This window comes from Motacilla alba, chromosome 8, assembly GCF_015832195.1.
Source record: "Motacilla alba alba isolate MOTALB_02 chromosome 8, Motacilla_alba_V1.0_pri, whole genome shotgun sequence".
NCBI classification, from domain to species: domain Eukaryota; kingdom Metazoa; phylum Chordata; class Aves; order Passeriformes; family Motacillidae; genus Motacilla; species Motacilla alba.
In genome coordinates, this window is record NC_052023.1 from 3,324,703 (window position 1) to 3,345,696 (window position 20,994).

Below are 20,994 nucleotides of genomic sequence, written 5' to 3' on the forward strand. Positions count from 1 at the left end.
TCTAACTTAAAACTGCACAAGCATCTATTCCTGAGTTTGAACTGAAGTGATTAAAAGACTTTAAAGGTTCTGCCTCGTGCAGTCTGTGTTCGACTCTGGGGTTGCTTTGATGACAGAGCATCAACATGGATTTTATCACATCCCTTTTGCTACATTAGCATATTTAATGGAGCCACAACTCTCATGGTTGTGGAGAGTGCAGACAAAACGTGTTAATGTGCTCTAGTTTGGGAAGTCAAACAATCTACTGTTGTGAACTGGGTGTAAGCTAGAACTTACCACAGTACAAATATCAACCATTAATAAAAAAACACACACATGTCCTCCTCCAGGGCTGGTTGTGCTAAAGGAATGAGCCAGAGCCAGCTGGCCCATGGCTAGCTACCCAACACTGCCCTTAGACCTTTGGGGGAAGCTGCCTGCAAGCTCCTCAGCTCGCTGCAGTCCAGCACTATGTCTCTATTAACTCATTTTAACAGTTCAAATTCAGCTAAATGAAACAGGTTAGCAAGAGTTCACTCAAACAGCTTCTACTGAAGGGGCATAAACCACCACCAAAAAACCAGGAAATAATGGAAGCAGTGGTCGGGCTTGAAGGGTGACTCCTTCCCCCAGGGTGCCTCACCTGCCCTATGACAGACAGACAGGTACCAGAGGAATTTTTCAAAGACAGAGCAAGCCAAGGGTGATGGAGCTTGAAGCTTGAAACTTTTGTTTAGGAAAGAACCAAACCATATTCCAGTTGGTCTAGGGGATTTAAACTCAATGCTCTGCTTCACAATTGTGGGATTATTCATGTCTTTAAATTCAATCACGTGCTAAAACGCTTTGCTGAAGACAATCCACGTGACAAGATCACCATTTTTTCATGCTCAAGATCACCATGGATTCATGCTGTTACTACAGAGACAAATTATTGTTAAGCCTGATGTTTTATTATCAGCCTCCTTTCTTTTCCTCTCCTTGAGCTTTCTTCATGAAGCATGTCATTCCTCTCCAACATCTCTTGCATTCCCAGTGCCATTTGCTCCTTTTTGGAAAAATCCAAGTTCTAATCATTCTAAATTTAAGACCAAAATGAGTTTTAAATAAAAAATGTGGCAGAAAAGGGTACTTATCTAAATGGAATGCTCTCAGACTCATACATTTTAAAACAGTATAAATTTCAAAAGCAGACACTAAATTTTAATTGCAATCTCAGAGAAAGCTTTTGTATTAATTCACTGAGAAAAATTAGCGAAGTGAAAACTGCTTATTGGGGGGTTTTCTTTCTTTTTAGTCATGATATGTCTCATCATTTTATACACCATGGCAATTTGCAGAGGCAGAAGGATTTATATTGATTAAGGGAAGAGGTGGGGGAGCAGGGCAGTGACTGAAGATGGGCACTCCTTCTCCAAAGACACTCTTCTGTAACACATTAGTGATAGGCTTGTCACAGATAACTCAGGCTCAGGCTTTGGCTCAGATTTCAGGCTGCTCTTTAAGCCACTCTGGCATCGTGGTTTTTACTTTCCATGTCATTTTTCAGTATTGATTTCTACTACTATTAAAGTTCTTGCTTAATAGCAAATGCACGGTAATTTATAATTAATATCCAAAGGTAGAGTTACCAGAAAAAAAATTCAAGGAAAAAAGAACAGGGTGAGAAGGACAAAGGTCAATTTTCCCTTCAAAAACATAAGTTAGCAAATTCTGCACAGATTAGGGTGACACATACAACCTACCCCCATGTGGCATGAAGATGTTCCACAGATCATGGCGACGCGGGATGTAATGGGCTGGTTCTCACATGGAAGGTTGTGTCCTTTCACATCTGCTCCGATTACTCCTATTAAAGTAAAATTAAAATTCTCTGTTAAAGAAGAACAAGCCACCCTGCACCAAACAGACCTTTTCTGCACTCAAATAATTGCTGAGTATCTCACACTACTGCACAAATTAGGAAAGTCTACTTAGCCAACAAAGGAAACAATTTGATCCATCAGACTAAAGTGTTTCTTCCATTTATAAGGACCCAAGACGATTTCTTCTAAATGCATGTCTATCATCATGATTTTTAAGTGTTATTTTACCTAGAAAGTGTTATTTTACCTGACATGTATTCTCTTAGGTAGCTCACTGACATGCAGAATACAAGTGCCCTGCCGTACTGGCAGGCTGCAGATGTGTTTATTTGTTCACAGTTTATCATGAAATCCTGGATGATGTGTTTTGTCAGGGGATGAGTTAGAGAAAGGGGTAACTTGGCAGGAGACTGGAAAGCTGCCAGCTTTGTTGTCTTCACTGCTGCTGCTGTTCTGTCCATGTCAGAACCATCTAAAGGCAGATTTTTCCTCCCCTTCGAGGAACTGAGCTTGGCTCTGAGGAGCACAGAGTCAGCACCACTCAGCCTGCAGCAGAAAATACACCCAGGAGATGCCAGGCAGACCTACAGCTGAGCCTCAGAACACATCCCATCCTGCTTGAGTCACTTCAGGGGAGCTACAGAGGCAATCTGCCCTCTCCTCCTCTCCCAGGCTGCATCCTGGCACCACATGGTGCTGCACTCAGCAAAAATGCAGCAGCCAACAAGTAACATTTCTACATTGGACTTTTCCTCTCTTAAACATTGCCTTTCAGCTGGCAAGCTGGTCACCAGACTGTGCATTTGCATCTGCAAAGCTCAATTTGGAGAACAGTATGTCAATATTGATTAAAAAAATCCCCTTCATCTCCCTGTAGAAGGATCAGGAAAACATTTGCTGGGCACTGTGAAAGATGCCAAGTGTTAGAGCTGGTTCCTATCCTACATTTCATCAACACTTCTCTTGTTTAGATCACCACTGCAATGCTCTGTTATCAAATCAGTCTGGTGGGATTTGTCTTACTGGGATCACCATGGTTATCCTGGTATTACCATGGTTGGAAGTCATCTAAATCATCAGAAAATTAAGGGCTACAATTTTAAATTCTTAAAAAATCCATCCTCATGTCCCTTTAACTAAACTGACTTGTAACTATGAACTCCCAAAGACAGTTAGGAACAACAAAAAGCTAAAAGTAAGCCTTCTACTTCATGTTTTATTTTTTCACTGCTCCAACATAATGAATGCATATTAGGAATTTTGGATAGGGTTGTCTACAAGGCAAATTCCTGTACTAAGCAAGACCGTATTAGAATTTCTTGAGTTAAAAATACTCTTCACACTTGAGAGGGAAGAAATCTATTAAACTAAATAGTCAGCATACGCTGCAAATCTATTTTCATAAACAATATAAAACTGAAAAGATCTTTTTAATTGCTAAGAAAATATGCCTTCTGCAAAACTGGAATTATGGCTCTTTTTGGAATTTTAGTCAGTGGCTTCACCACTGTTTAGAATTGTTAGAGTCTTCCTATTTGTGATTAATTAAAGTCAAACAGCAAATAAGTCTGGAATATTGGCTAAAAGTTATATAAGTGCTGTTATAAGTCACTTTCACCTTTAGCTTAGCTGGAATTTTTCATAGTCTGAGGCAGATTCAAAGGCAGAGGCTGAGGACCTCTGTGCAAGAAGTCTGTGCACCACACAGAACAGAGAAGAGCTTTTCAGGAAGGCCAGCAGTGCTTAGCAGTGTGTACTTCTGGATCTCTTCCACAGTGACATGGTATTTTAGACACTGCACCATAAATCATCTACTTTGTTGAAACAATGCTGATGCCTTTTGAAAAGGTGCAATGTAAACAGCATTTTTATGAGGCCAGCCCCACAAGCCTGGCCTGCCATCCTCACAGTTTTATCTGTACACTCTCTGAAATTAGTACAGTAGGTCAAAATGCAAGATATAACACTTGGCTCTTAGATTCTCACTTTTCCATAAGAGGTATCAGATGCACTGATCCAGGAGTCACACATGACCTCCTCAAACATACACACTAAACAATTCTTTACCTTATTGTACTCAAAGCTTTGAAGCCTTCATAAACTTCAGGAACCTGCTCAGCCAAACCACACTTCACATCCAGCCAAGAGCAGATCTGAGCTGCATCAAAAGTTATTAACTCTGCAAACAAGATGTCCATCACATCCTTCTGGCTTAGTCTGCAGGATATTTTCTTTACAGATATCTGCACTCTTCGACTCTCCTTTTGTTCCTGCTGTCATTTTTGCTATCAAATCTTTTCATTTTTGCTATCAAATCTTTCAATTTTTTCTGTATTTTCTAAGTTTCCATACCACTTCCAATACATTTATTACCCTTCCCATATTCAAGAATTGTGAGTTCCACTGTAAATGCTCCTCTTGTCCCAGACTGCACTGAGCTATGGTGTGATTATCATGCAGGGTCTCCCACTATCTTCCTGACTCTTCCCTCTGTAATGCCCCCCTCTCTCTAACAACAACCTGTGTGTTGGTTTTCTCCTCCTGGCAATCATTCCAGGAGTCTGCTGGTGTTTGTGGTGCCATCTGGGAAAACATATTCAGACGAGCAGCCTGTCTCTATCCACTGCAGCCCTTTCCTGAGGGATGCCAGTAGCTTCGTGTTTCCAAAGTCAGTTTCTTTACACAAGTCTGTATCAAGGAACAGACAGTTGCTCTCTATTCTTTTTAAAATTCAATTGATTGAGTTCAGCACATAGAAAAATGGGCAAACTTTTTGTGCTCTGGATCCATAATGATTCCAATTAAACAAGGACCTTCCACTGCCACTTCCACGTGCTCTGTGACAATCCGGTTTCGCAGCAAGTTCATTCTTTCAGGTCAGATTATTACTCTGTTCTTTTCCAAGAACACAGAACTGCCAAGGCACACAGCTTTAAACACGTTTTTATGCAATTAGGATACTGACAGATATTTTTAAGTCAGTCACAACACACCTACAAATATGACACTGAAGCTCAGTCTTCTTTTTGCAGACAGATCTACATCTAATCCTTTCCAGGTAGTAAGAAAAGTAATCTCCATGATTACTCAACCTCACCAAAAGCAAAGTAAAGGGATTCAAACACTAAAAAAGCTCCAGGCCACAGTTTCTAGAAGGACAAATGAGATTTTAAACAGCATAAAACATTTGAAACAAAACTCGTAGTTTAGCACCTAATCATATTTCAGTTAGATCTAGGAAAAAAAATCCTCTGATGAGCAATAGATTTCCATTAAAGAGTACTGTTTCAATAACACTGCAACTTCCTGAGGTAAGACTGTTTTCTAAACCAGCAAACTAAAAAAACCCTCAATTTCCTGCTGAAAAAGTTATGCTGAATCTCTTATTGACAGTATTTGGACAAAGCCAAACAGCATAGTAAGAAAATGAACTTGTTTGGCTTCATCAAATGTATTTCAGAAAAGATGAACCAGGGCTGAACATAAGAATATTGTGCTGGAAAATAAAAAATGTCAAAGCATCGGACCTTAAAGCTTTGAATCATGAATCACTTCTAAAGCTAATAAGAATCCTAACTACCAAAAAGCATCAAACATGAGGCTTCTCCCTCAGAATGGTTGTTGGTGTCTTTTTTTCTTGCCTATCCTAAAAGTTTTGAGCAACAGAAGATGCAAACTCTCAGCATGTTGGCATTCTAACACCACGGTGCTTCAGTCTAAAGTGGAACAAGCAGACATTAACAAAAATTTGAAAATCCAGTTGAAAAGACAAGTAATAGTGATATATCCTCTCTCTAGAAACAGATTTGCAGTACTGGTAGTCATTGTGATGATTTGGGGTTGTTTTCAAGAATACCATCAGAGCAAAGGGCTGGATAAAAACAGTCTGTGACAAAAATAGCTTTCTGAAATTAATTCAGCAATTCCTGTCTCCAAGAGCGGTGAATCCATGAGTGAGTACCTAGTCCTCCAGCATGGGCATCAATGAGAGATGCTGCCACTGCAATCCCTTCGGGGAGCCCGAGATCTTCCGCAGCATCTGGTGTCAGACCTCTCCCAACAGCCTCTCCAGGAGACAGGACGTGGTTTCCTGGGCAGACACAAGACAAACCAAACACCTGTCAATTTACTAAACAGAAAGACAAACGTGTGTGTTATTGCAAGAGCTCCCTTCCTCCCCCTCCAGTGAAGCCTCGTATCTATAAAATAAAGAAGTGCATCACAGAGCTCTGGGTGATGGAGTATCTTTCATTATCTGTCTGCAGATTAAACACAACTGTGCCAGGATCAGGCCATCCCATGGCAATTTAGGAGTTCAAAAGCATTCAATATCCTATCTAGCCACAGAGAAAGATTGCACCACAAGCAATTAAATTCTGCTTGGCTTCTCTCCAGGAGATATGAAATGCAGAAATCCCAGGTTCTTGTGGAAGGTGCTCCCTGCAGGCATTCTCTGGGCATGGAAGGAGATTCAGCTCAGCCTGTGCTCACAAATGAACACTGCACCTGTTGCACAAGGAATGCACAAGGAACTGGCCAATTTTTTTTTTTCCATTTCCAGCAGTTCTGCTAGGAATAAGGTGGCTATAGCAACAGAAACTCTGAAAAAGAAACTGGCTTAAACAGCAAATTCCTCCAGTTGCAGCTGTATTTCCTCACAGACTTAAATAATCCCTTTCTGAGCCTTCTCTGGCCTGTGCTGCATGAAGAAGACAAGAACACAACCCTGTCCTCCCCGGCCCTGCCACAGGGAGCCCAGGGGCAGGTCCTGCTATAACACACACGCAATTTTGTCTGAGCTTAGAAGAACAAATCTAGATTCTTTCAAGCACCAGAATTTAGAGACACCCCCAAGAGCCTCCTCTCTCAGCCTCCCACAGCTGGAGCAGTGAGACTGAGCTCCTGGGACTGCACACACTTCTATATTTATGCAAAGATTTGGGGGTGAGAGGCAGAAAGCTCAGTGGGAGTTCCCACAGACCTCCCTGCCAATGCCAGGGCTTTTAGTACCTACCTGGAGTGTTTACTGGGCAGAGTTGGCAAAAGTCCTCTTTAAAATAAAACAAGACTATTTTCACAGTCAATTTTATTGAGAATGTTACACCTGAAGCATGTTCTGATATTATAAAGGACATAAAACATCCTCCACAATAGACATTAATCAAGAGGAATAGTATATCATAAAAATCAGGAATACACTGATTCCCACAAGCATAAACTTCTCCAAATGCAGTAATACAACCTTAATGTTTGATGAAAAGGTTATGATATTAAATTTACAGATCTTCAATTTTAGATATCAATGAGATCTTTGCTGTAAATTATGTTGGTTCTACATTTTTAAAAGCTACATTCTCCTTCTGCCCACTTTCTGATGGATGCAGTGTATGGAGCATTTTGGGATCAGCACACACAACTTCACAGTTGCTCATTTCTCCAAGAGTTTCTATTCTATTGACAGCCACACATCACTGCTCCTGAAATTCCAGGCTGAACCTCACACTGGAAACTTAAAACAAGTCTTTGCAGCCAAGACTGTTGCACTTGACAGTGGGTTTATATTCAATATTGGGGCTAGTAAGCAAATCTCATCATTAAGCTTTATACAGAAGGACATGAGGACATCAAGTCAACTCCTCACAGTAAAAAATACTGTATTTTTGTACTTCTGCATTTTACTAGTTACTTACTGTAAAGTCAAACCATTGTCCTGGCCTTTCCAAAAGATGTATCTTTTGCATTTCCCCCCAGTAAGCTGGAGTGCAGGATGTTCCTCTTTAACAGATTTTTGTATTAACATTTCAGGCTTTTTAAAGACATTGGAGCAAAATACCAAAGCTGTCTGCTTCTCCTGACATTCAAAGACCCTGCAGGTGGAAGGAAGTTCAAAAGAGTTCATGCAGCTAAACCCACATCTTCTTCTTCAGAATCAATTGCCTGACCTAAAAGCACAACCATGGTGTATATCCAGCATGAGATTAAATTAATCTGAAAGAAAACCTCTTTCCAGGCATGCCATTCCAGGTTGGCTAGTTTCTATCAGTCATACCAGTCAAACACTTGAGTGTGTAATTATTATGTAGTTATACCCCATTTTAGAGACCAGGGCTACTATCAGACAAAATCTTTTCCTACCAGGTTCTCAATTACTGTATTTCTAGTTAATAAACACTCGGGGAACAATTTTAGAGATCAAGATAATCCTCTCCTCTACAGCAGCACAAGAAAATGACCTTATAATTCCTTTAGTACTGGTTATTTATCAGAATGACCAGCAGCAATGGGCATGAATTGTGTGTGAGGACATGCAGGGATGGGCTTCTTGTCATTTGGAGAGGGAGCATAATCATCTTGTATTTTAAATAAAATAAGTAACAGAAGTCTGCCCCATAAGCTTTAGAAATCAAAGTATGTCTGAACAAATATTCAATGGCTGAAAGCACTTCTCAACAACTGGGAAGGGAGAGCAGTCAGAAGTCACCCATGGCAGGCATTGTGAAGGGGAGTCCTGGGTCACCCAGCAGCCAGGGAGCACAGGACAGAGAAACTGAGTGCACAAGGAGAGGATTCTCACTCTGCCCCTCTCCTTCACCCTCCCAGCTCTACAGAGCAAGGAAAGCTCAGCCAGGCACATAGGAAATGTTCCCAAGGAGCTCTGTGAAAGGGAAGGAGCAGGCACTGCTTGGGCACTCCTTCTGTCACCAGGAATTTGCCTCCCCACCTACACAAGTGTAAGTCAGTGTGGAATGGACACTCTGAGCCTTCACTCAACCACATGGGCACAGACCTGGGAAGGGAATTATCATTCTCATAGTTCAGTCTTCAACAAAAAGCTAGAAAATTCAGGTAAGCATCAGTAGGCCTAGAATCTGTAAGTGTAAAGTTACTAAATGATAAAATAAGAAAACACAAAAAAGCAACCAATAAGGAGACACAATTAAAAGTGAAGTTTTTGACACAGATTGTATTCCAGTACTAGACTGGGAGGGAGCAGATTCTTACCTGAGCAAACCCAGGGGCAGCTACTCTGAACATAAAGGTATTCTACAGCTACACACCAGCAATTCAGCAGCAGGTGCTGCCACCCTTAAATCCGACCTGTCGGGGGAAAGAACTTGTGGGAGGGGAGGCAGGGAGGGAGGGAGGCAGGGAGAGCTGCTGGCACACAGGCACACAGTGAGAGCAGGACAGGCACTGCATAAAGGAGGCACTGAAAGGCCTGAGACTTCTCAAGGCTCCTGCCAAAGTAAATGTATCGAGTCTTTTGTTGACAGTAGTCTCCTGTGCAAGTCATTTACCTTTGCTATAATGACTTCCAAAATTAGAGCTAACCAAACAAACCCATAATGGCTGAAGCTGGAGGACTTTCTGTTTCACACTGGTGCAGCTGTTTCACTAATGCAGTGCCTTAATCCACAACCTTTCATTTGGGACGAGACAGGCTATTTCCAGCTATTTTTTCCCCTATAAAGCAGCCAGTTTACAAAAGGAAAAAACTGTCTGAATCTCTTCCTTCTCTTTTATCCTTCTTCGAAGACTGATGTTAGAATTTGCTGTGATCAAGCTTTGTTTAAAGAATTTATGTGCTACCAAAGACCCTCTACCCTTTTAGGTGCTTCCCACAGGAACCAGCTATTTACCAGCCACAACACACAAGGCAGATAATGCATCCTCAGTCAACTTTAGTGATCCAAATCCACTGTATTGGCTCACTAATATTTAATAGAACTAGGTACTTCAGGATGTAGCCCCTTTTCAAACAAAAGCTGAGAGCAGCCGGGGTGCAGCTGACTCCAGCACAGCTTTTCATCTATCTCGCAGAACAGGGCTGCACTTTGTATATTTGGCTGTGTAGGTGCATAAAAATATGAAAGGAAGAAAATTCAAAGGAGATGTCCCTTCACTGAGACCCAAACAAACCTGAATTTGGACATAACAATCCCCTGCTGAAATCCCAGCAGAAAGAAACACAACCCAAGGGTACATCCCGTCCCCATTTCACAGCCCCACCCAAACTGAACAATTAAACTGCTTTCTGATTTAACACAGAAAACAGATATCCTGTGAAATAAGTGATAGAGAACATGCACTGAAGAAGTTATCTCGTTAAACAAAACAGTGCTGAATAGGCATCAAAGCAAACAGGACCTGAGTATAAAAAAGCACTGTCCATCCAAATATGATAAGAAACATAAGGGATTTTCCCCCTTAATGTTCATTACAAAGCATGCAGATAATCTTCACTTTTTGTGTTTCATAATAATTCTCACAATGCCAAAATCTGGGATTAGCAAGGCATCTCAACAAATAATATACATTGTCCCAAGCTTATCTCACACACAATACATGATCAAATATCACTCCCAAGTACAGCCAATACTCACATTTAACTGAGATGCGTATGGCTGATTTTTCTACAATTTTTACCCCAGTTGAGTAGCCAAAATAGCGCTAAGATCAGAAGGAAGCAGAATAATGATGCTGACTGTGAGGTTATAATACTATTTTTTCCTTAGGACTGAATGCATGGTGGTTAAAAGATACTAACAACAGTGAGATTTGGGGCTTTTTTAACCTCCAAATAACCTCTATAAAACTTCCTTGTCAGCTGTTAAAGACTTCAGAATTTTCATTGAGGAAAACCAAAACAAATTGTGATATTATACGCCACCTTATTTAAAAGTGAGGAAAATGGTTAAACAAAATCACTTTGGCTTCCTTTGGTTCAAAATTCATCTCTGTCTACACGAGCTGCCACAGTAGCTTGAGGCAAATCTAATTTGGGGCCTTTCCATCCCACTCTCCCAGAGAGCCTTTGGCTGAACTACATCTTGACTACCTAATGTGTAAATACTTCAGGCAGATGTATTAGGCTGCTAAACTCTGGCAAAATCAAATCAGGCAGATCCTGGTTCATTAAGCTGAGCAGCAAATTGGTCAGCAAACCAGAGGTGCCTACTCCAACAAAGGCTGCTTGGCTTTTTTGGCCCAAAGAATGAGAGCTACTCCGTGTATAAATTAGAAGCTTTCCTGGTGAAAGGTCAAAAGGAAGAAGAAATTCTGCATCATTGGATCAACAGGCACGTTACGATGGCTGGCACTGAGTTTTCTTTGCTAGACTGCAGTGAAACAGTGCAGAATGAATGTGTCCTGCCATGTGTGGTTCACTGCTCACTGCTGAACTGCATCTGGCCATAAAACACAGAGATTTGATGTCTTACTAAAGGTATAGAATGCAGTAACTCGATGTCTTACTAAATAATTAGAGGGAATGCATTTGCATCCAAATTCAGCTACCTGAGCTCAAGTTTTTGCTTGCAAACAGTAATTTCACTAGGCTGGTAATTGACATTTCTCTCTGTCTTTACAGCACAATATTCCTCAGAGTCTCTCTAGATACAAAAATCCATGCAGATGGCAGGACTACTGCTCTCCTTTCAGAGTTGCTCTGCTCTGGTACAGTACATTGCTAAAGCTGTAAAGGCAATTTAGCTTGTATTAATCACGGATTATTACTTAACAGATTTTTTTTTACTTTTTTTTAACAACTCACATGATACCAACTCCTCTTAGAATAAATAATTATCCCTTTTTCTGAACTGAAATAAATGCCAGACCAAAAATAATCTCATCAGTTACTGAAAAGACACTTTTAAACCCTACAGCCAAGCTTATTCTCCACGACATTCACAGTATCCAGTTTTAATATCCATACTGAAAAGATACTGATGCACTGTAAACTAAAGGAGTTCAGAAATGAGCCAGAAAAACAATTGCAAGGATTGAGAAGTATGACAGTTCACCCAAGAGTTTTGGGGGGAAACCTGAGTGTTTTCCTTGATCATAGGAAATTTGAGTCTGTGCAGGTCAAGCATAGCCCTACGGTCTGCCAGGCAGGAGTAGGAAGTTAAATCAGATGAAAAATCAAGTGTTCTTTAATTAATTCATTAATTTTGAGACATGACAGCAACTAACAATCAACAACCTTTCAGTCTGAAGTGGGCTCTCCATCACAGGAAATTATAAAATCAAGATTGGTTCTAAAATACACTTTAAACTACTTAAACATTAATTTTAAGGAGTCCAACAGCCTCTGACTTAGAGGAAGTTAGCAAATTGTTTGAAAGAGTCCTTCTGATTTTGTGAATTCTGACTCATAAAGCAGTCAGCACTGTTTTAAAAGTAAGCCAAAAAAAAAAAGAAGATGAATAACAAATTGAGACCAGGGAGAGGAAGAGTCAGGTAAAAAGAAGGAATGACCCAGAACTATTCTGAGAAATGTCTCTTTTTTCTTTTCTTTTTTTAAAACAGCATGAAAAATAAGGAAGGAGGATAATACCTCAGAAATTTAAATACTGAACAATTACAATAGGCCCAAGTCTACTCAAAGCTTCTATGAAATTTAAAACCAGAAATTCAATGAAAAAGCTCCAAGTTTTCACACTCGAAAGTTCCCAAGCCCCAGTGTTGCCAGAGTAGAACAAATATGATTCAGGCAGGCAGAGTCTGGGACCAGAACTCTACAAGTGGACAGTGGAATGTTTCTTTATTACTATTTTTTAAAAGACCTAAACTTTTACAAAGTTTTAGCTGTGAGGGATGGAAGGGCAGCACACGCTACTCCTCACTTAGAGCAGAGAGGAGGAGAAGTGGAAAGGAACCACCTGCCAGCATGACTCAAGCTGATGATAAGCAGGGTGAATGATGGGTCCTTTCCTGGTGGAAAAGGAATGGAAAATGTCACCCAGGAAACATCCTGGAGAAACTTGAGCCACCTGAGCCCAGCTCAGCCTGTTCAAGAACAGTTATTGGAAAGAGGAAGAGTATCCCAGACTAGACAGCAAGGAGAAGGCTTGGAGGAGGAGGGGGCAGATTTTATCCGTGTGTTTATCAATATCTCATGGGAGGGAGGTAATAGAGATCAGGGCAAAAGACCCTTCTCAGTGGCCCCCAGTGACACTACAATTGTTACAAGCACAAACTGAAATACAGGGAAGTACATTTAAATCAAACAAAAAAAAAAGGTTTTTATTGGGGAGAAGTGGTCAGGACAATGGAACAGGTTGCAGATTTCAGAATCTCCACCTTTGGAAATACTTAAAACTCAACAGGACACAGCCCTGAACAACCTTCTGTAGGTGACCCTGCTCTGATCATTTCAAGATGGCCCTTCTAATCCCAAAGATTCATGTGATTCAGTGATCTCAAGATGGAAAAAGTATAAAATAAAACAGAAATCACAGGAGTGTGGAGCTTTTCTAAGGAAAAGCCCAACTTCTTCCTGCTGAATCATGTATTATGAAATAATGCCTCGAGCTCTCAGGAAGGAGACACCCAAAAACCTCTTTGCACTGTGCCAGTTTCAGCTCCTTTGCAGTTGCTACAGCTCTTGGACAGACTGAAATGACAGGAAGCCAGAAAAATGTTAGCATATTTGGAACACTATTCACTTGTAAATTCCATGGATTTTGACAGCATGTAAGTGTAAATATCCTCTGATTCATCCTTTTAATTTTGTTTGAAATTGCAGTGTGTTGTAATTTATTTGGGATAGCAAAAGACCAGGGAAAGAAAGATAAAGGCATCCCATACCAGAGAATCCCTTTTACTTATTATTCTCTACCATTTGCAAAGTACAGTGTTTAAAGCTTGTTGCTGCAATCCAGTTTATGAAGAACTGGCAGCTACACGCTGACCTGGAAAAAAAAAAAAAATCATCATCCCTTTCTCTCAGCCTTCAAGGAAATCCCTCATATGCTCCAGAGCATCTGGCATCAAAGGCCTTGGAAGAGACAGGGAAAACTGGCAGAACAAATGGATTGACCATTCCCTCCACAGCTGTTGTGGCACTGAGCTCAGATTGACCACATTCTCCCACCCTGCACTGAATCTCCCATTTTCAGCCTGAATGTAAATAAAGTAAGAGAACATCCAGGAATTAGAGCTAACTCCTGACAAAACAGAGAGCCTAAGCACACCCCATTTAAATATCCAATGCCATTATTAGCTTTGTATATGGAAGGATTCAGTGGCACATGCAGGAATGTAACTATTGATATAAAACCAAGCCTTCCGTGCTATCAAGTTATTAATAAGTAATTCAAATGAAATAGCATTAGAAAAGAACATCCATTCTTCCAATTAGACAGGTCCATCTTCTCAGGACGTTAAAAAATGGCATATGCAAGTGCAGAGGCCCATAAAAACATCAAGCCTGCAGCCCCCAGAATCCTGGAATTAAGGAGAGAGTTAAAAATGGGGGCTGCAAAGTGTTGGGGCTGAACATTAAAGCACAGGCAGAGTGTTGGAACAGGAAGGGTGATGAACTGGTAAACTGATGGAGGGGAGTAAAGGCCACTAACCAGAAATGCACGTTAGAGTCAAACCCTTCTTAATTGAAAACATAGTGCCAAAATTAAAACAGAAACAAAAAACCAACAATAAAACAAACAAACAAAAACAAAAAACCCAAAAAAACAGAACTTCTACTGGAGGAAGAAAGGGACAATTTGTGGAAAATGGAAAACATTCTTCTTGAAGGTCATTAAGAAGGATGAGTGGGAAAAAGACCCAGAATAGTATTTAAGTAAAGAGACGTGTAAGGAGCACAGGCTGTTCTTCCTTATGCCAACATCAGCCCCAAAATGAAAAATGAAAGAATTCTTCCAGTTGTACACTACAGCAAATTAAGCAAAACTTCAGCTACTTAATTGGTATCAGTTTGCTACTCCAGCACAGATGAAAGAAGGTGACAAACTGCCCCTTACAAAAGCTACAAAACCTATCAGATCAGTAGAACCTATCCTGCAGTACCCACAATGCTCTCTCACACAAAGCCACCATCTTCAACCCAAAAAGGATCTGGTATGAAATATTACCATTCAATAAAAAAATCATTATTTGGTCCCTTAAGTAGGCCCTGAAGTAGAAGGCTGTGGTGAAAATTTATCAGGCATTTTTCTCCAAATGGAACGTACGCTCCAGTATCCTAGGAGCTCTACAGTACATGAAATTTTAAAAGAATTGTTAATGTCTTTCTAGGTTTTATAATACCACAAAGAGATACTCATCATGTGCTTTTACCACAGCAGATAAACGCTAATGCCTCTAGTACACAACACTTTCACAGTGGTTTGAATACAAGTCATCTTCCACTCTCTTGGTGAGCAAATTAATGGGAACAATAAATTTTTCAGTATCTCCAGATAAAGACTCTTTACCTTCACAAGCCTGATCAGTAAATTCCTGATGTACAGAAGGGATCACAAACAACTTGTTATGTGGATTCCCTGAAAGGTTAGTCTGCTCTGAGAAACAGAAAATGTCAAAGGCCTGGGAGTTTTCAGATGTTAACCCACGCCCTGATATGAGAAAGGTTGGTGGAAGATCCTAAAGGTCAGATGTGAGGGTCACCCTTATCAACAAGGTCATATGTTAAGTTAAACTGAAACCAAGAGGAGTCTACTCCCTGGAACCACAGCACTCTGATTACAGTAAATGTGTTTTGAAAGGGCAAGGAGCTTTAAAAGCGATGCTTAAAAGTGTATTTACCAGAATAAAGGAATATGTACCTTAAAGAAGTTGTTCTTGGGTAATTTCCATAAGAATTTCCAGTGGCATGAAAGTTAAAGATACTTCCAAATAAAAAAAAAAATAAATCTATTTTTAGCTATTCATCTTTAGTTCCCTCTGATTGCAAACCATAAGGATTTCAGTAGAGATTGAAAAAAACCAACAAAACAAACACAGCTTTTCTGCATATGTTAAACTGGGAGACTTTGTATTTACTTTTGTTACAGTCAGAAAATTTTTTCTAATTTTATCTTGTGACATTTTGCTTTGCTTAAAAGAAATGATAATTCAGAGCCTTGTTATCTTTTAGAAGATATACATGAGAAAAAGGCCATTATCTCTCTTTACAAGGGGAATGTGCAGGCACTAAAATACATCCTTGCCTTTGAGCTAAACAAACCTTGAGCAGACAGACACGGGCTTAGAGTAGCTTGAGAACAGAAGAGGAAATTCCACCAGAATTACTTCAGCCCTGTCAGGTTTTTGGTTTTGTTTTCATTTCAGGAGGAGGTTTTGAGCATGTACAACCTCCCTTCACCCTCCTCCTACCTGGGTTATCTGACAAGTTTGAGCTCCTTTATCTGCAGGGCAGCTCAGTGCCCTGCTTCCCATCCTTCCCCGTCAGCCACGGCAGGCTCTGATGCTCCTCCTGGAGGCACCCACTGTCCAGAGAGGCCTTCCCTTGGGATAACGGGATGCACTCCCAGCAGCTGAGGCCGTTTCCCTGGGAGCAGCACTGCTGTAAGCACAGCTTGAGCTGAGTTGGTGCAAGGTGTGACGCTGCGGTGGCAGGGATGGTGGCTTGCCACTGATGCTGACACCACGGGATGGGTGGGAAGGGTTCTCCCACTAGCCAGGACCATTCCAGCTGCAGTTTGCTCAGGGGCTGAGTGTCACCTTCCTGGTAGGGGCAGCTACACTGTCCTGATTAATTTGAGGAAAGCTGAGCTGATTCAGAGTGCTGAAGTCCAACACCACTGAACACATTAAAACAAGCAAAGCCCCCAGCTCTCATTGGAACATCATTCCCATTCCCCCACACCCAGGGACACTGGTAAGATTTCAGGTAAGATTTCACTGGTAAGATTTTCTGCAGAAAGCAAAGCACTTCCCTGGGACACATCCCCATGGAGCAGGTCCTGGGCAGGGTGAAGTGCTTTGCTTTGACTCCTTCTGAAGCTACACCATTCCAAGAGACTCCAAGAAGGACAGGGCAGGAGAGAAACCCAAAGGAAAGGAGTGGTGCCTGTCTGGGTCCACGAGCAGCGAGCTCCTCATTCCCTTTGCACTGACACAGGGATGAAGGACACTCTCCTGCTTTCTGTGATGTTATCACACTGCTAATGATAACAAAAGCAACACCTTCCCTTTTAAAAAAGGCAGGGTTAGACAAATGGTCAGGGAAAAAAGCTCATATTCTCCCTAGGGCCAGGTTTCAGCATTATTATGCAAATAGAAATTGTCTTGTGCTGTGCATTCACCTGATGGAATCGGCCCCAGAATCTGAAAACCAAAGGATTCCTCAAGGTGAGCAAAAGCTACAAGTTCTGGCCTCAGGTTTGGTGCAGTTTTGGAGGTCAGACTGTGCTTCTCCAACTCCAGCCAAGAGCCTCTCAGGGATTCTATGGTGCCTTTCTTTAAAAAATCCCAGTGTCTTTCATGGACCAGACACTTCCACCAGTAACTCACAAGAAACACTTTTGCCTTGCAAGAAACATACCCACAGAAGATAACTTACTGATTTATTTTGTAAACGTTGTGTTTTAACTAACATGGAAGCCTGATACTGGGAATTGATGGTTTCTCCCTTAATGAATGTTGAGCCATATATAGGCCAGTGTTGTGAGGCTCCCATCACAACAAAAGGCCCCTTTTATTAATGGCTACTTTATCATTTAAAGCATGCATGTTGTTACTTAAAATGGCAAATTGCTTTGCACTGTCCTTGAAGTGCATTGCATAAATATTGCATTCAAGCCCTAGCTTGCACTTCATAAATACTTTATTTTTAAAATACCCTTCCATGAGACCACCAGCTGGCAAGATGTTCAATTTTCTGGTAAAAACATGTATTTATTGCAAGTCTTATTTTAACTTGTTGAAGATTTGCTAAAAGCCACAAGTGACAGATGTTGTAAGAACTGTATTCAACCCAAAACCTCAGGAAGCTGAAAGCCTCATTCTCCTGGTAGGTTTTGTACCTCTGCATAAGCAGTTTCCTTTGCCAGGGAAAAGCTAAAATCTCTTCAAGGAAGCTTTCAAGTACCATTTTCTGATAACCCAGAAATGACTGACAGCAGATTATGTGATGATCAGAAAAGTTTATAGATTTCATTACATTTCTTTTCACTACAATCCTTCCTCCACCATTTCCATTTCATGTTGCTGCATTTAAACTGCTGTACAAACTTGTTCAAAGTGCTCGACATTAAAAAAAATCAAAGGAAATTTCAGATAATTAACTTTGATGAATGAGCATATTTTAATTCATGTCTGGTAATATTCTTGTTAATGACATGTCTGCTTAGGACATCCATTAAAAGTCCATTAAGTTAACAGGGAAAGTCTAATAAAGTTATCCTGGAAATTTTCTGGTATATTAACGTTATGGACTTTTAATGAATATCTGCTGTAGGAACTGCTATTAGCAAGGCTACTATTCTAATTAAACTTGGGCTCTGAGAGTGAAAAAAAAATGTATAAAGATAACAACAAGCAGAAGTAGCACTTTTTTTCAAAATGACTATAAGGGAGATGGGTACAGGTCACAAATCAGACTATCAGTAACAGCTAAAAAATTACTATATTGCAGCTTTTTTTAGCCTGCCATCCAATATACCCATATTGAGTGTGTCCTTCATGTCATCAGTTGCTGGGGCTCGTTTTTACTCCTCTATTGTTGAGACTGAGCAATACAGAAAGGCCTTCCAGGGTAGGGGATGAAAAATTTAAACACAGTTTCTCACAACAATGCAAAGTAAAACATGCACTTAGCAAATCTGTTCCCTATGGGCATCTCAGCAACCCATTTGAAGCTGCTGACATTCACAATAATACAGTAAAATATCTTTTTATATGTATTTATCTTTTATTCATCTAATCAGAGAATGGGTTGGGAGGGACCTTAAAGCTCATCTCATTCCACCCCTTTGCCATGGGCAGGGACACCTTCCACTAAACCAGGTTGCTCAAAGCCCCATCTCATATATATCATATATTTATGTCATATATATATATATATATATATATATATATATATATATATATATAAAGCTTTTTATTCATATGAATGAATACATATTTGTTAATATTAATATGTGTATTTATTAATATTACTATATATTTATCAATGTGAATATATAGGTATATTGATCAATGTGAATATATAGGTATATTTATCAATATGAATATATAGGTATATTGAAACCCAACCCTGATGTACCTATTTTTTCATACTTATCCTTCACCAAATCTTCCAAACCAATCATTTTCCAGAAACTGTCATCCCAACCTCTATCTGACGTGTATGTCCACTTGCACACTACTGTACAGAGAGACCTAAAAAAGAGACAATACAGGTACAGAGTCAGGCAAATGAACACGTTTGGGTTCAAACTTGTGACCTGAAACAAGTTCCTGCAAAAGGATCTTTTCTCCACTGGTCAAAAACTCCAGCAGAATGCTCACATTAAAAAAAAAACAAAACTGGTTACTGTTTGGAGTGCACGTCTTGAGGACCTTAAAAGGACCTTGTGTTTAAGATTCTTCTCTGCTGAAACAACTCCTGGTCTGGCCACTTCACTGCATAAATCAGTCAAATAACAGGCTGTGCATGTGCCTGGGGGAGAGCAGGGCAGGAGCACAGCAGCTCTGGAGCAGGCAGCTCAAAGTGCTGCTCTTCCAGCCTAAATGGCTGCTTTGCACACAGTCTGTCCTCAGGAAAAGTTTGTGTTACTTCTCTGACAACTGAATTGCAGTTCCCAGGAAATCTGGATGATGGGGACAGATGCACTAATCTGATTTCTGAGAAGCTGATGTTAAACTCTGCTGTGCCAGGACAGCAGCAAGGGGCACAGGCAGGAGCAGAAAGACACAGAGGACAAAAACACTCACAGCAAAGTCTGTCCTAATACACAGAATCGTTTTTACCAATATTCCCAAACTTCTTCCTCTCCACAGTATGAACAATATTCCTGATGATTTAGTATTGCATGGGCTGTTTTCTGTCTGAACACTAAGGATCATCTCAAAAGATCAGTATTAAACTGTGCTTGAAAAGTCAGTCAACTAAAAGGTATTAAAAATGCTAAATATCACTGAAAACTGCAGCTCTGTGCAGTCCTGGGAATACCACAGTTCCAGCAAGTGCAAGAACTGCTCAGATGCATCTTGGGGAAGCACATCATCATAACTGTTCTCAAAGAGAAACCCTGCTCAGAGGTGGATTTTCTTTGATGTTTTACAAGACAGCTTATTTGTGACTCATGTTTAGCCAAGGTGAGCTTACACAGACAAATTCTCTTTATTGGGATGGTACAATTTGGACGCGTATCTTCAAAGCAAACTCAGTTTTACTGAAGCATTTGACTTTTTCCTCCAGTTTTGCATAAGTAAAAACCAAATAAAATTTGTGTCTTCAAAATTATTTTTAGGACTAAAAGAAAATCTTCCCTTTCATCAAAGAATACTACCCAGGGACTGAAATATGAATCACAGAATAGACTGGGCTGGAAGGGACCCTAACTAGGGTTGGGCCAACCCTCTGCCATGGGCAGGAACACCTTCCATTAGCCCAGGCTGCTCCAAGCCCCATCCAACCTGGCCTTGAGCAGAATAAGAGAAGCTATTTTTATTTCCTATCTGCAAATCAAAGTTAGAGCTTATAGCCACTGATACTGCAGACAGAGAAAAGCCAAATAAGAACAGGAAGAGTCTTTCCACACAGCTGGAAAACTATCTGGGATATCTCTTCTATGTTTTAGGGGGGTTACAACAAGAAGCAACATCCTCTTATGTGACACTGAGCAGAAGATGGGATGGTTATAGGGACTCTCTAAACTCCCACTTTCTCACCCGGGACAGAAATATGTATTTTAAATGCCTTATGTTTCCTTCCATCCTGTTGTACTCGAGTTTTTACAACCAGAGGACAAGTAATGGTCATTCACATCCTGTTGGTTGTAAAGGTATGCTGGCTGCTCTTTGCTGCAAGAGAATAATTAACATGACATATTCTGGGGGAAAAGGACATTAATTAACTATTTATATCCCTACAAATAAATGCAGTCAATAAATGCAGAGATTATTTCAGGACTACTCTTAAAACATTTCTGACACCTCCATCCTCCTTTTTTTTTTCTTCTGAATAGTTTAAGAATAGACCACACAATCTCAATTCAGTGTCTGGTTTGAAAACAGAAAAAGCACATGACCTGTAACTACAGCAATGACAATGTTGATATAAGGAATTCCAATTTCCAAGGATTTAAAAGCCAGACACAAAAATCTAATTAGGACCTTTGACAAAAACTGGGTGAATAAATAAATTCTAGGCTGAAGAAAATACTGGGAAAAA

The 20,994-nt window shown here is 40.4% G+C and overlaps 1 protein-coding gene across 8 annotated transcripts in view; it reads right to left on the minus strand.

Moving 5' to 3' along the window:
- The window catches only part of FGGY (FGGY carbohydrate kinase domain containing), a 133,050-nt gene that overhangs the window by 60,976 nt on the left and 51,080 nt on the right, over positions 1-20,994 (minus strand). For all 8 annotated transcript variants that reach the window (XM_038143845.1, XM_038143844.1, XM_038143843.1 and 5 more), the window contains 3 exons: positions 18,862-18,977; positions 5,809-5,937; positions 1,728-1,831 (listed from right to left, as the gene is read on the minus strand). In XM_038143845.1, coding sequence (XP_037999773.1) covers positions 1,728-1,831; positions 5,809-5,937; positions 18,862-18,977 — 349 coding nt within the window. The remainder of the gene's footprint in view (positions 1-1,727; positions 1,832-5,808; positions 5,938-18,861; positions 18,978-20,994) is intronic.